Source organism: Amphibalanus amphitrite, unplaced genomic scaffold (assembly GCF_019059575.1).
Source record: "Amphibalanus amphitrite isolate SeventyFive unplaced genomic scaffold, NRLGWU_Aamphi_draft 001292F_arrow, whole genome shotgun sequence".
NCBI classification, from domain to species: domain Eukaryota; kingdom Metazoa; phylum Arthropoda; class Thecostraca; order Balanomorpha; family Balanidae; genus Amphibalanus; species Amphibalanus amphitrite.
In genome coordinates this window covers 171,615-186,663 of record NW_024882785.1, presented here as the reverse complement: position 1 = coordinate 186,663, position 15,049 = coordinate 171,615, and the positions used below count along the sequence as shown (strand labels likewise).

The window sequence follows — 15,049 nt, the reverse complement described above, 5'->3', positions numbered from 1 at the left end:
CGCCGCCCGTCCCGACCTCGCTGAATGGGATGCTCATCTGCGTGAGACTTCTGAGACTGCGGCCAGCCCCGCCGCCCGTCCCGACCTCTGACGCTGAAGTGGGATGCTCTTCATCTGCGTAGACTTCTGAGACTGCGACCGAGCCCGCCGCCCGTCCCGACCTCTGACGCTGGAAGGTGGGATGCTCTTCATCTGCGTAAGACTTCTGAGACTGCGACCGGAGGCCCGCCGCCCGTCCCGACCCCGGACGCTGAAGATGGGATGTCTTCATCTGCGTGAGACTTCTGAGACTGCGACCGGAGCCCGCCGCCCGTCCCGACCCGGACGCTAGAAGGTGGGATGCTCTTATCTGCGTGAGACTTCTGAGACTGCGACCGGAGCCCCGCCGCCCGTCCCGACCCTGACGCTGAAGTGGGATGCTCATCTGCGTGAGACTTCTGAGACTGCGGCCGAGCCCCGCCGCCCGTCCCGACCTCTGACGCTGAAGGTGGGATGCTCTTCATCTGCGTAGACTTCTGAGACTGCGACCGAGCCCCCGCCCGTCCCGACCTCTGACGCTGGAAGGTGGGATGCTCTCATCTGCGTGGACTTCTGAGACTGCGACCGGAGCCCCACGCCCGTCCCGACCCTGACGCTGGTGGGATGCTCATCATCTGCGTGAGACTTCTGAGACTGCGACCGGAGCCCCGCCCTCCCGACCCCGGACGCTAAGGTGGGATGCTCTTCATCTGCGTGAGACTTCTGAGACTGCGACCAGGCCCGCCGCCCGTCCCGACCCCGGACGCTAGAAGGTGGGATGCTCTTCATCTGCGTGAGACTTCTGAGACTGCGGCCAGAGCCCCGCCGCCCGTCCCGACCCCGGACGCTGGAAGGTGGGATGCTCTTCATCTGCGTGAGACTTCTGAGACTGCGGCCAGAGCCCCGCCGCCCGTCCCGACCCCGGACGCTGAAGGTGGGATGTCTTCATCTGCGTGAGACTTCTGAGACTGCGGCCGAGCCCCGCCGCCCGTCCCGACCCCGGACGCTGGAAGGTGGGATGCTTCTTCATCTGCGTGAGACTTCTGAGACTGCGACCGGAGCCCGCCGCCCGTCCCGACCCCGGACGCTGAAGGTGGGATGCTCTTTCTGCGTGAGACTTCTGAGACTGCGACCGGAGCCGCCGCCCGTCCCGACCCCGGGACGCTGAAGGTGGGTGCTCATCTGCGTGAGACTTCTGAGACTGCGGCCAGAGCCCGCCGCCCGTCCCGACCTCTGAAGCGGGAAGCGGCTGATGCCCGTCATCTGCGTGCGACTTCCGAGACTGCGGCTGGAGGCCTGCCGCCCGTCCCGACCCCGGACGCTAGAAGATGGGATGCTCTTCATCTGTGTACAACTACTGGGGCGACGGTTGGAGCCCCGTCTCGTGTTTCCCCACCTACCTCTGAGACGGGAGTTTGTGGGTCAGTAAAAACCTCTTATTCAACAGCACTGCCAACTGAACTGATCGACATGACGCCGTTCTCTGCAAGCGAGTACGACCTTATGTCACCCACCTGCTCTACTTCGAGGGCTTCAGTCCAGGATGCAGGGGACCATGGCACATGGACTTTTCCTGAGCACTTGATGTGCAATCAAACAGAGATCACGGCTCCCGAGAACCACCATTTGGAGGAGAACGAATACGGAGAACAGGGAGCTGAGTCTGATGTCAGCGACGGTGTTGAGGTGGCTCCGCCCCAGCACAGTTCTCAGTCGCGTACATCTCAGTCGGCGAGGAACGGCGCATCGTGCGGCGAAGTGCGGAAAAAAAATGTTTGCATATATTGCAAGCAAAAGAGAAATCTGATATGGCGCCATATCAAGACGGTCCACCGTGACGAGAAGGAAGTCAAGGATATCCAGGAGTGTGATTCTGAGCAGGAACGAAAAATGAAAATCACCGTGATGATCAACAAAGGCAACATGGAGCACAACAAACTCGTCCTACAAAGGGGTGAAGGTGACATGATCTTGGGAAGGAAGTCGGACCAGGCGTCCGTGGACGACTACGTGCCATGTCCTTACTGCTATCTTTTTGTGGTTAAAACCAACATGATGCAGCACATAAAACATCACTGTGTGGCTCGCAAAACAGAATGCCCAGACATTCCCACGGTGCTGGCAGAGAGCCGGACGCTCCTGAGTGACGGCCAAGAAGAAAATACTGGGTATCACAAGGACATATTGTCTCGTATGCACGACGATGCAGTTACGAAGACCATAAAGAACGATGAACTCCTGAAGAAGTGGGGTGCCAACTTGCACGCGAAACTTGGAAGGTCGGGTTTTGCGCAGATAAGCCAGCGCCTAAGGATGATGGGCGAAGTTGTCCAAGCAGCCGGAAAGAGCATGCAAGAGCTGATCAATGGCGAAGGATTTGATACGGTTGTAAGTGCCACCAAATCCGTCTGTGGGTTTGAGCAGGACAAGCTAAACGCCCACACGGGCTGCCCACATACAAAACTCCTTCAAAGGCCATGCGGATTGGAGGCGAACTACGACAGCTGGCTGCTCTCAAGAAGGGCATTGCGCTGATCAAGAAAGAAGAAAGCGAAGTGAAAGATGCTGAGGCGTTCTTGTATCACGTGGACCAATTCTGGAATGTGAAGATCAGCAGCGTAGCGCTGAAGAACCGCGAGTCGAACAAGTATGACAAGAAAGACATGCTGCCCTTTACCAGCGATTTGAAGCTTTTCACCGAAAAAATGAAGGAACGAGTGAAAGAAATGACAGAAAAGGGAATACATGGCATGACAGACTATGCAAGGCTGAGCAAAGCGGTTCTCGCCCGTTTGCTAGTATTCAACAAACGCCGTCCTAAGGAGCTTAGCAGCATCCTGCTGCAATCATGGATCAACCGAGAGATGTACAAACAAGAGACGGTAGAAGAAGTGAACAAGTCAATGGGTGAAACAGAAAAGAAGTTGTTCAACGAGCTCGACGTCGTCATGTCCCGCGGCAAGTGCGGGAACAAGGTCCCCACCCTGATACCGAGCGACTGCGCGGCTCCGCTGCAGCTACTGGTAGACAACCGGGAGACGTACATTGACAAGGATAACAAGTATCTGTTCGCAAACCCTCTGGCGAGGACTACAGGACACTACAACGCAGGCGTGGTGCTTAAAGAGCAGTTGTCGGACATGGCACTAAACAGGGCAGATCTCTTCCATGCAACAAAACTACGGAAATATTGTGCTACAACGTCCCAGATTCTAGAGATGGGTGAATTCGATATGGAGGTGCTCACCCGGCACATGGGACATGACAAAGACGTGCATCGTGGTTACTACAGACTGTCAGACGCTACTCACGAACTGACGCGTGCCTCCATCCTGATGATGAAGCTGGACGAAGGATGCCTCTCAAAATATAGCGGACGGAGCCTGGAGGAGATGCTCACTGAAGGTAACTAATCGTTTGTACATGTGCTAATCGTAACATCACCATTCGTCTGTCATTTTAGCAGACATTTCATGCAGTTAAAGCATTAACCCGCGCCCCGCTGGGGGGGGGGGCAGAATCTGCCCCCCCCCTCCCGTTTTTCGCCAATAACTTCTAAACGCGTTACGCCAGCGACGTCAAACTTTCAGTACCTTATCATACATCAATTTGACACGTTCCCTGAAAATTTGAGCGAAATCCGTCGGAAAATTTTTGAGAAATTGACGTTTTAGTGACGTCATGTTCGCCATTTTCGCCTCAAAAACGGCAAAATTTCAAACGCCGCTAACATCTTCATTTTTAAAGGAATCAAGACGTAACAAAAAAGGTTATACGTGATTCTACTTTGTCTATCAAATGGCTATCTCGGTTTTTTGAAAATTTTGGATTTTGGCCAACATTTTTCCAAAAAACTGACTTTTTTGGGAAAATATTTATAAAATCCAAAATTTTGAGTTTAGCGAAAAAACCGGAATATATGTCAAAGAAGTGGTCTATGTGCACCTACATACCAATTTTTAGAAGAATCGGTTCAAAAATGTGGGAGTTATTCAAAATTTTATGACGTCACGCCACACAAAAATTTTGAAAAATGATTTTTTTGGAAGTTCTAGACCTCGTACGGAAACAAAAATAGCACCATTCGATTCGCCGTGAAAAACTGCATCGGATAGACACCTTTTAAGGCCTTAACAACCAACTTCAAAATTTGACCTCACTTGACCTGACCTTGACCTGACCTCGACCTGAAATTCATCCAGAGGTGGTCCATATCACTTATTGAGTGTGCCTATTGAATTCCATGAGTAAAATGACCCATAAAACATGTGTCGCACATGCCCTTTTCTATATTTTGTTTTTGGTGACCTGACCTGACCTGACCTGACCTTGACCTTGACCTTTGAATGACCTTGTGTGCGACGAATATTGTCTTGGTAGTCTAAGAACACGTTTTGGGCAATCAGTCTCAGTCCATTTTTCGGCAACTACGGTGCAAGGCCGATACTGTAGAAACTTGCATTTTGTACCCTTGACCTGACCTTGACCTGACCTCTGACCTACTTAAGCAAAAAAATTTGGCTCTTAAGATCCGCCTTGTTGAGAGCTTTCGATTGCCGTTTTCCCCTCTTCTACGACCATCGGTTCGGAAGTTAGACAGGGGGGGCAGAATCTGCCCCCCCCCAGCAGGGGCGTATGGCTGAATAGCCCAGCGGGGCGCGGGTTAATTTGCAATGTAGTGTTAAAGAGGCAATGCAATAACACCATGAAGAGAATCGTACAGAGCGAAGGCAATGTAAGACCGTTAAAGTTCACTGGTACTACTAGGTTATATGCAGACCCATGGTGCTGTACTTCAGATGAAGGACGAGCGCGGATAGCCAAAGCAGTCCGGGTACCACCGTAGCACATATGTTCCGTTCAGCGTTTTTTTTTTCAGAAATGCTTGCCCATTATGGCAGGCACTTATTTTGCATCACACATATTCTTAAATCTGACAGAGACGGTTTTTCAGAGGACTTCGACGAGCCAGGCTCTGAAAATGAGGGCGGTCCGGCTGATGATCGCCAAGAGGACGATGAAGGAGGTGAGGCGCATTCACTACATCTCTAGTGTGTTCCATGTCAAGCTTGCGGCTGAAGTGCTCTGTTGAAGGCAGTGCGTGATTTCTGTGCATACATCTTACATTCTAAGACTCAAATTATTGAATGGAGTAGCGCGCTCAGCGAATTGCCTGGAACTGCCAAGGGGACTCCGACCGCAAGCTTGATATGGAACAGACTATAGTCCGGCCTGAAGTTTTATAGTGGGAGGGCAATTGCATAGGTGAGTTCATATGCATTTATTGAAGCACTGCGATCGATGCAGGATAATAAGCGTATCGCTCAATAACTGCATTGTCCATGCGAGAATGCCTTTACTCACGTCCGTCTGAGGAGGGAGGAATCCGACCCATGGGCGATTTTTTTTTTTGCAATAGCAGCTCGATGGCGGCGTGAAGCGCCGCCCGCCACCCAACCTCGTCTACCCTCGGCCTCGTTTGCAATTTTGCTAAATCTGTTACATATGAAATGTCATATGCAAAAAAGTATTTAAGCAACACTCACTGCGTCTCCTTTGGTGAAATCTTGAGCTTAACGTATTGAGACAAAATATTTTGATAAAGCTCGATAGGGCTTGTTCTAAGTTATCGAATGCTATCTTAAATTGTTCTAGCTTTTATGTTTTTTTTTTCGAGACACGTAGCGTTTCGTGCTGAAAAGCGCCATTTTTATTTTTAATGCTGGCTTTTATCATGCAAACCCTCTAAATATTGATGTAGTTAGGGAGCGAGGACTCATGAGCCCCTTTCCCATGAAAATTTGCTGTTTTTAGTTCCATGGGAGCGAAACGTAAGTGGGGTCGTATCAAGCCCCCCTCCTCCTCAGTCGTTCTTGTTCGGGGTGGCAAAAAAAAAGCAGTAGACAGGTGCAGGTTTAGGGGACGTCGTGCTAACGAAACGACAAACTCAAAATCTTTAACAAGACATGAAGCGAAAAGATCTTTTTGGCCGGAGGAATCCAGAGCGTCGTAAGCCTCGTCGTAACTGCGACGTGTCGCAAGTTGTGTAGTAAGTCGTTTTTGGAGGGATCAATCGATGAGTAGCGTTACTTAAGTAGTAAAGCCTGTCGCAAGTTGCCTGATTTGCGACACAACTTACGAATTTGAAATAGCAGTCGTAAGTTGTGTCGTAAGCTAACCTTGCTTTGAGGAAGAGGTCACAGGTCACAGGTCATTCGGGCCATGGTCACGAAATTTACATGGTTAGTGTAAAATTGTTTGAACTTGAGTTAAAATTTGGTTACAATCCGTTGACGCTAACGCGAGTTATAGAGCTTGAACCGACGGGTCATCTGTGAGGCCTCAATCCGTGCCAGCGAGTGTTAAAAATGGTGCATAATATGTTATATTAAATTCATTGGGGTATTCAGGGATACAAAGCAGCCTTATATCATTCCAGCAACTACTGGCGAGTCCAGAAAGGCGATCTTGGACGTTGCGAGGGGCATCCCCCAAAAGATTCTCCCAATTCCAAAAACGACGTGTCTCAGATGGCCCCCATGACTCCAATTTAGCTCTGTGATGACCCCAGTTGACCTCTGTGATCTGCCGTGTCTCAGATGACCTCCGTGACCTCCCATTGAGCTCTCTCATTACTCCGAGCTGACCTCTGTGACCTGACGTGTCTCAGATGACTTCCGAGTTTTGTGATGACCCCAAGTTGACCTCTGTGACCTGACGAGTCCTATATGACCTCCAATTGAGCTCTCTCATGACTCCGAGCTGACCTCTGTGACCTGACGTGTCCCAATTGAGCTCTGTGATGAGCCCAAGCTGACCTCTGTGACCAGACGTGTCCCAGATGATCTCAAATTGAGCTCTGTGATGACCCCAAGTTGACCTCTCTGACCTGACGTGTCCCAGATGACCTCTATGACCTCTAAGTGACCTCTGATAACCCCAAGCTGACCTCTGTGACCTGACGTGTCCCAGCTGATCTCAAATTGAGGTCTCTGATGACCCCAAGTTGACTCTGTGACTGAAGGGTCCCCAGATGGCTACATTGAGCCTGTGGTGACCTCAAGTTGACCTCTGTGACTGACGTGTCTCATATGAACCCCATGACTCCATAGAGCTCTGGTGATAACCCCCAACGGACCTCTGTGACTGACGTATCTCAGATGACCATATGACCTCCAATTGAGCTCTGTGATGACCCAAGTTGACCTCTGGGACTTGACGTGTCCCAGATGACCTCCGTGACCTCCAATTGAGCTCGATGCCCCAAGCTGATCTTGTGACCTGACGTGTCCAGTTGACCTCCAATTGAGCTCTGTGATGACCCAAAGTAACCTCTGTGACTGACGTGTCCCAAGTGACTTCTGTGACCTGACGTGTCCCAGATGACTCTGTAACCTCCAATTGTGACTCCAACTTCACACTCTTACTCTCTGTGACTTCAAAACTCTCTGAAACTCATTCTTCTAAGCATAGCTAGGATGCTCTTTAGCCACGAATCCTGTGATCGACCCCAAATTTTATGGCAAATATGTGAGCGTTAGCGATCACAAGTCACCCAGTGAGACAAAGCTTCAGAATCAGAGAACATGCTTGACCTGGCTGTCTCATAAGCTCTCAAACCAGAAAGGCGAATGTTCCGTTTGCGTGATAGAGTTTTCGACCTTACTGACGTTTACTACGGGATCAGCATACGTGTAGCCTTTAAATTCTCGAGTAAAGCGGGTATTTAAGCCTCGTCGTAGCTACGTTCGTCGTATCCTCCGACAAACCCTCTTTCCTCACATCATCCCTCCTTTTTCGCTACGACACAACTTGCGACGGGACATGTGTCGTAACTTGCGACGTGTCGTAGATGGACTTGCGACGCCCGGCCAAATTTGGTTCTCATGCAAACCATGTAATGTTAACAGAATTACATGGTTAAGGTTCTATTCCTAATGTTAACTATATTTTTTAATGTCCACAGGCCTAACAGCGGAAGAAGGACCGCAAAAAAAGTAAGTGAAAGGTTTGGCGGCCTTACATCGCCTGCATCAGCTTTACGTGTTGCATTATTTCATAAACGTATTGAAATTTCCTGCATTAATACCCTCTTTGTAAATTTGTATACTTTTTATATGCAAAGAAACATTAAATGTTGATGGTTTGCCCCCCCGATTTTTAGACTCGCTAGTAGAGGCCCTATGTATCTTGCGGCAATGGCTAACAAACAAAGAAAACGGCAGACAAGGACATGAAGCACCAAGTCCAACACATTCTGCCGTCCAAAGTCAAAACCCCACATGTCAATTTGGGTCATTTTTCGTTTTTTACACCATTGTGACCAGCTTGCAAAGCTCTATTTCATGCCATGAGGATTTTTTCAAAACCAAAAAAAGCTTTTTGGGAGAGGAAAAACAAATTTTGGAATTCACACGTCTTTGAAAAGCACGGAAGTGACACAGTCAAAACCCCGTCGGCGAAAACCCACACGTCATGGCTAACCTATGTGCCAGTGACAAAATCCACGTCGGTAAACCCATAGACGTTCTTGCAGATTAGAAATGCTTGCAACGTCAAAACCCAATACGTCGCTACACTACACAAGGACGACGTGAGGGCTTTTGACATTGGTTATATGCTGTCTGCATTGAGTTTATCCTGTTCGGTCGCGAGGACGTATGGGTTTTTGCCGTCTTTGAAGCATCTTTAAAGCCGTATCAATGGACTCAGTATCAAATGGACGATTTGAGATACGGAGTGGCACGACATGCCATAGCAAGTCTCACGGTGTTGCCGAATTCCGAAATGACAGCAGGGGACGAGTTTTGCTGAAGTGGAAAGGATGACGTCACTCAGTTGCTGGAGAGCTGAGGGCTGTTCACGGGCCCGTGTGCGGTCGGACCGCACACAGCTCAAGCTCCGCCCACTGCGTCCCTACGTCAGCCTTCCGTCACCGCACACAGCGACCGCTGTGGCCGGTCGGGACTGGCCACAGCGGATCGTTCACCGCACGCAGCCGTGACGTCAGAGCCGCCTACCCATCCCCTACCCCCACCCTGCTGGACGCACCGCACACACCGCACGCAGCAGTGTGCGGTGCCCGTGAACACCCCTCAGGGTCCTTTACAGCTGCCTCTCGAACCTTCTTCTCCGTTAGCGGTGATAGGTGTTCGCCCCTGACGCAGATGACGACCTTTTCCTCATCGGCTTCTTCTACGGGCCCTGTAGTGGACAGCCGCTGGCGTGACAGTGCGTCAGCGACAGTGATCCTGCTGGCAGGGGCGCTCGTCACTTCGTAGACGTACGGTAGCATTCGAGCCTACCACCTAGCAACAGGTGCTCCCGCCCAGTCTGAGAACTTAGGCGAGGAGCGTGTTCATCACGGACTGGCCAGTCCGGAGTGTTAAACGTCGCCCTCAGAGGTAGACGTTCCACCGCTCCATTGCTTGCACGGCACTGAGGGCCTCACGGTCGGACAAAGAGCACCGCTCGTCAGGACAAAGCACTGAGCCGTCAGGACAGCTGTGACATGATGGCACCAGCACCCAGCAGTGCTATCAAATGAATGATTCGGATGCGCGTGGCCGTGACGTCACCACTGTCGGTAGGTCTCGGTTTAAGGGCGTCAGAACCGGGCTGCTCGGTACCATTTTTGATGGTCTGGAACCTTGACTCTTCCCCCATCCACTCGAACAGCACTCCTTCCGTAGAATCACAGCAAGTTGTCGGATGTAAGCGCAGACTGGGATGGAGCGATTCGACCAGCAAGTCAGCGAGAGGAAACTTCTGAGCTCCCTAACAAGTTGTGAAGGAGATTCTGGCAAGCAGAGTCTGTCGAGACCAGGCCGGAGGTGATTTGCAGAAATCGTATCAACTCACCGTGCGAGATGAACGCTGATGTTCCTGCTCTCCGGATGGGGTTCCAGTTGCTCACATGCCGACCGGAGATCGATGTTGCTGTAGACTCTGCCATGAAGTCGAGCCTGGTACTCTTCGATTGTCGAAAGAGGATATATCTCAGCCACAATATGTGAGTTGGGCCACCTGATGTCAACGCTGCCCGTTGAATTTGCGAGAGAAGACCTGCGGGTTCACCCATGAGGACGCTTCAATCTTCTCCACGATGTCTTCCGCTCCTCCTGCACCTCATCTCGAACAGAGAGCAAAAGACGGCGCAGCTTGTAGTCCGTGGGCTTAGGGACGAGGATGGGACATTTGGGACGAGGATGCTGTAATGCTGGTAGCCATTGATGGTCGGGAGAATCGCATCCCCCTCCTCTTGTATGGTGAAGACCTCACCTGATGTTGGGAAATGGTGACACCCAGCTTTGCATCAGACCCAGGCCTGTGATGGCTTCCGCAGCGGCCATGTATCCACCAGGAAGAGGCTGGCATCCACCGACTGGTACCGGGCTGTGGCACGCAGACGTCGCAGAGTATTTACCTGTCACGCTGAAATGCATTCTCCCGAACCTGAGGAGGTTGGATGTGGATGGCTCGTAAGTGCATCCCTAGAGACGGCAGACGTACTCTGCACTAAAGTCTCAAGGTCGAGCAGGTTTCACCAGCATCCACCGTAAGTGTCATCGCTTGCCTACGCCTCTCTGCCTCCAGGATGACAGGGCCGGTCACCTTACTTACTGCAGGTGTTTACCTTGCACTGCAACACATGAAACGCCATGGTGGCCTTCTTCACTCGTGTTAACTTCCTCTTTCCGACTGCAGCATAGTGACTTCCTTCCACAGACGCGTCAGGTCACTCGTCTGGCAGGACACTGAGGGGCCCTGGCTGTTGGCATGGTCAGCGAGCCCCTAGCTCCCGCATGGCCTTCTACAGATGCTGGGTGTTCTGTCAACCGCGGCTGTCGGCTGATATTAGCCACTGCGTTGTGTTCATGACGAGCCATCAGACGACTGGAGGATTGAACGCTCGTAGGCTTCACACAAATCGAGCACCTTCTCCAGGGTGAGGGCACCGTCTTGCAGGAACTTCGCTAGATGATGATGCAGGATCTGTTCCACCACGAGGTATCTGATCGTCTTATCTTCAATCGTCCTGAAGTTGTTGCTCTTGTTCTCCGCGGGTCGGCTCATGGCCGGCCGTAGCCCAACGGCTCTCGGTGACTGAGGTAGCCGCGGCTGAAGGCCGCCACGACACCGCCGTCCCAAAGCTGCGTAGGGTCCGATCATATGTTTCCGAGTAGTTGGAGCCTCGCTCCGGCCAAGCATGGGCACCCGAGCAACACGCGCTCCGGTGTGTCCGGACCCTCGCGGCACACCAGGCAGCGCGCCACTGCACTGGGCAGGCCAGGTCGCTGCACTGTGGACACTCGCGCTCGGGGTGGCGTCCGATCCTGCGCAGATAACTCTACGAGTGGCTCCAGTGTCCCGCCCGCAGCTGGTGGACGTTAACCGCCTCGTCCCGAGACACCAGAAGCACCGGCATCGGCATCCGGTCTCCCATAATGTTTTTTGAAGATGCTGTCTGTCCAGCTGCGATGCCATGCCTTGGTGGCGGAGCGGCCAAGGCTGACAGCCTTCACGAAATTAATTCGTATATGATTGTCCAATTCAATTGTCCAATTCAAACAATCAGCCTTTACGAAGCAGCGGACGTCCATCGGGACGGCGGCTTGCGACATGCTGGAGGCCACTTTAGCCAGCACGTCCACCCTTTCGTTGCCGGGTATTCCGCAGTGTGCCGGGATCCACTGTATGAGGACTCGGAGTCAGGAGCAGTCGCCATACGGCGGCACCGAGTGCCGTCGGTCGTCTGACTCCCAGCACCACTCGCCAGCGTGGCGAGCGCCGCCTGCGAGTCTGAGCAGACGATGACTGGGCTCTCCGCCGGGCCGCCTTCCAGCTGTAGCAGCATCTCCAGAGCCCCGCGGATCGTCACCAGCTTAGCGCGGGTACTGCTGCATATCTTGACTGCGGGGGCTCGGAGCTCGTGTTCCTCGCCCGAGGGGAGGATTATCAACGCTTCACTCCCTCTGGCTGAGACACCTCCCTCCGCCGAGCCGTCGCTCCATACCTACACGGCGTCGTCTGGAAGGGTGGCCAGATGTTCCTCCGTTTCCGAGCGCCGGACGTCGGCTGGTGCTGTGCGGCTGATGTGGCTGCCGATGTCTAATTTATCGTCCTGAAGTAACATATATTGGCTAGTGCTCGCAAAGCGGACACATATTCTGTAGTAGTCTCACCAGGCTGTTGGCCTCTCCGACGGAAGATGAGATGCTCTACCGCAACACTGTTTGGACGCTCTAGGTAGGCCCGTTTACCCGGTTGATGCCCGCTAAGCAGTGCTGAACTAAACAACCATGTCTGCTATTTATCACTAAATCACCCGGAGCAGACGAAAGTATATCATGCGGGTATAACAGATGTAAAGTCGGTATCACACCGGGCGTCAGTGTTTCCGAATAAGTATGTAATTAGAAAGTTAACTCTTTGAAACAAAGGTGATGGCCTGAGGTTAAATATTTTGTGCTGTGAGAAAATCATTTAAAGCAACCAGTAATTGGTTGTGTTTTACCTTTTTGTCTATCAGGAAGTTCGTCAACGGTGTCACAATAGAATAATTTTCACCTTTGACAACGTGTATAACTGTAGGGCGGCCCATTACCTGACTAGAAAGGTTGTGAATGCACCCTTGTCCTTCCATCGATGTATTGTGATTGGAAGAGCGTCACGGCGCTGGTAAAAAACTTGCCTCAGGCTAGTCAAGGCGTATAACAGGGTTAACATTTCTTTATTTTTTCAGAGCGATATGTAAAGTGGTCTGTGCCCGAAGTGCAGAGACTGCGGGCGATACTGAAAGCCCGCGGTGGGCGGGTACCCAGTATGGATGACCTCAGAGACCTGTACAAGAGGGAGCCGTTCAACGGCCATAATCTGAATGACATAAGATGCAAGATGTACAAACTTAAACAGAAGGCAGTAAGTATTGACAATGTATTGATGCACTTCTTTGTACTTGGCGCGTATGTTTGTTGCGATGCGCTATATTCGGTTGCTTATTTTAGGCGTGCAAGGGATGATTCCTCCTTGATACTAACTGAGTCAATCGTCAGTTAGTTCTTCAATGTTCATTGTCATAACTATGTAAGTGTGGATAAGGTGACCTATTTTTGAGTTCATAGAACTGGAGCCAGCAGAGCTCCAACCGCATTTTTTTACTTCAATAAGCCAAATTCCAGCGGTATTAACCCTCGCCGGACCTATTGGTTTTCTACATACGCGCCGGCCGAGGGGGGTACTACGACCCCCTCGCCGTTTCGCCCCTGGTGGAGCTAGCGCGTCGCTGAAAAAACGCTTTTGAAAACCGTAATAGGCTCAATATTGTATTTCCTTCACATAGCTCCATGACTCCGTCCGATTTCACGGCGTAACTAACATCAGTTCGGTGGTCCCTGCCCTCAGGAGTGAGCTGCTGGAGCGGCCGGGCCGGGCTGTTCTGGGTTGGGTCCGGACGGGACTTGGGGACCGGCGCCGCCCGCGGCGTCAAATACATGTGTCTGCCCGCGCCCCAATGCCGCCCGCGGCGACAATACATGTGTCTGCCCGCGCCCCGATGCCGCCCGCGGCGACAATACATGTGCCTGCCCGCGCCCCGATGCCGCCCGCGACGTCAGCAGTGCTCTCTGTGGCAGCCAGTGAACAGCCGCCACATGGCCTATGTCAGGATCGCTCGAGGCGCTGCAGTAGGTCCTGCTGGCCGTGTCCGGTGTTTGGTTGTCAAGCTCTGAAGCACCGTTTTTGTTGAGTTTGGTTATCAAGCTCAGAAGTCAGAGGCACCGTTTTTGCTGCGTGATACCGATGGCACGGACGCATGTACCATGTTCGGTTGTGTCTCGTGTGCCTGGTGTAAGTCTAGTGATTGTGTTGATCCGATCGAGTCTGTGCTAGGGTCCAGTGGCAGCGCCCGATGCCGTCGGTCCATGTGTGGTCGGCAAAGGGTGGCCAGCGGCCTAGCGTACGTCGGAGTCGTGAGCGTCAAGATGGCGTGTGAAGTGTGTATGGGTTGTTGTGTATCTCGATAACGTGTTTCCTCATAATGGTTTCGATGCTGTAAGTTCTCGTAAGTCCGTTGTCATCAGTTGTTCTCTGGTGTCCGTCCTTCCCTGTTCGGCACTGGCAGCGGTGCCCGGTGATAGGGCTGAATCGGGCCGGGGGCTGGGCTGTGCTGGGTTGGGTCCGGATGGGACTCGCGGCCCGGAGCCGCCCGCGGCGTCAGTAAGTACATACATTGAGTTTTACATTGAGACAGAAGCACCGTTTTTGTTGAGTGACACCGATGGCACGGACTTGAGTACCATGATCCGTTGTGTGTTGTGTGCCTGGTGTAAGATTGTGTTGATCCGATCGAGTCTGTGCTAGGGTCCAGTGGCAGCGCCCGATGCCGTCGGTCCATGTGTGGTCGGCAAAGGGTGGCCAGTCCGGCAGCTGCATTTTTGTGTCCTTATTGAAATACACTGTCAGTCGTCAGAAAATGAACCTTTTTGCACCGTAGCGGCATGCTGCCGTTGGCGTGACGCTGCACATGTCCACACGGAGCCCGTCGGTGGGCGAGCTGCAGGCGGGGCTGGCGCTGACGGGCGGCGCCAGCCCGCGGCTCGACGGCGCGCTGGCCGACCGGCTCGGCTCCTGCCGGACGCCGCTGGTGGCCTCTCAACTGCTCTGCGCCGTTGCATACCCGTTATTGTCCATTATGTTTTACCGTTCGTGTCTGATTCTGGTCTCCATGGTTGATCCTATGTCGTTCGTGCCAGGTTATGGTAACGTTCTTTCCTGATGTACATACCATCGCGCCATATTCTGGAACCGTTCGTGCCTGGTGACGGTACGCTCTCCAGTCCAAAATGGTGCCGTTTGTACCAGGTTCTGGTGCCGGGTCTCATAACTGTTCGTGTTAGATTACGGTAGTTACTAGTTATGCTTGACTGTTCTGTAGTTCGAGCCTGAATTGCCTCACCATTTGTACCAGCTTATGGTGCTGAGCCTGACGCTGATGCCGTTCGTTCCAGCATTGGATCCCGTTCGTGATATA

General features: G+C 52.3%; 1 protein-coding gene and 1 long non-coding RNA gene across 2 annotated transcripts; both read left to right on the top strand.

Annotated features, from left to right (window-relative positions):
• The first annotated feature begins 1,272 nt into the window (after window positions 1-1,272).
• Window positions 1,273-5,328, top strand: LOC122371919. The gene is made up of 2 exons (XM_043348693.1): window positions 1,273-3,423; window positions 4,973-5,328. The coding sequence occupies exons 1-2, from the start codon at window positions 2,496-2,498 to the stop codon at window positions 5,068-5,070; spliced, it is 1,026 nt and encodes a 341-aa protein (XP_043204628.1). The 5' UTR covers window positions 1,273-2,495; the 3' UTR covers window positions 5,071-5,328.
• A 2,659-nt stretch (window positions 5,329-7,987) lies between these two features.
• LOC122371917 lies at window positions 7,988-14,492 on the top strand. The gene is made up of 3 exons (XR_006254793.1): window positions 7,988-8,015; window positions 12,764-12,939; window positions 13,423-14,492. It is a non-coding gene; the product is annotated as an uncharacterized LOC122371917 (long non-coding RNA).
• The last annotated feature ends 557 nt before the right edge of the window (window positions 14,493-15,049 follow it).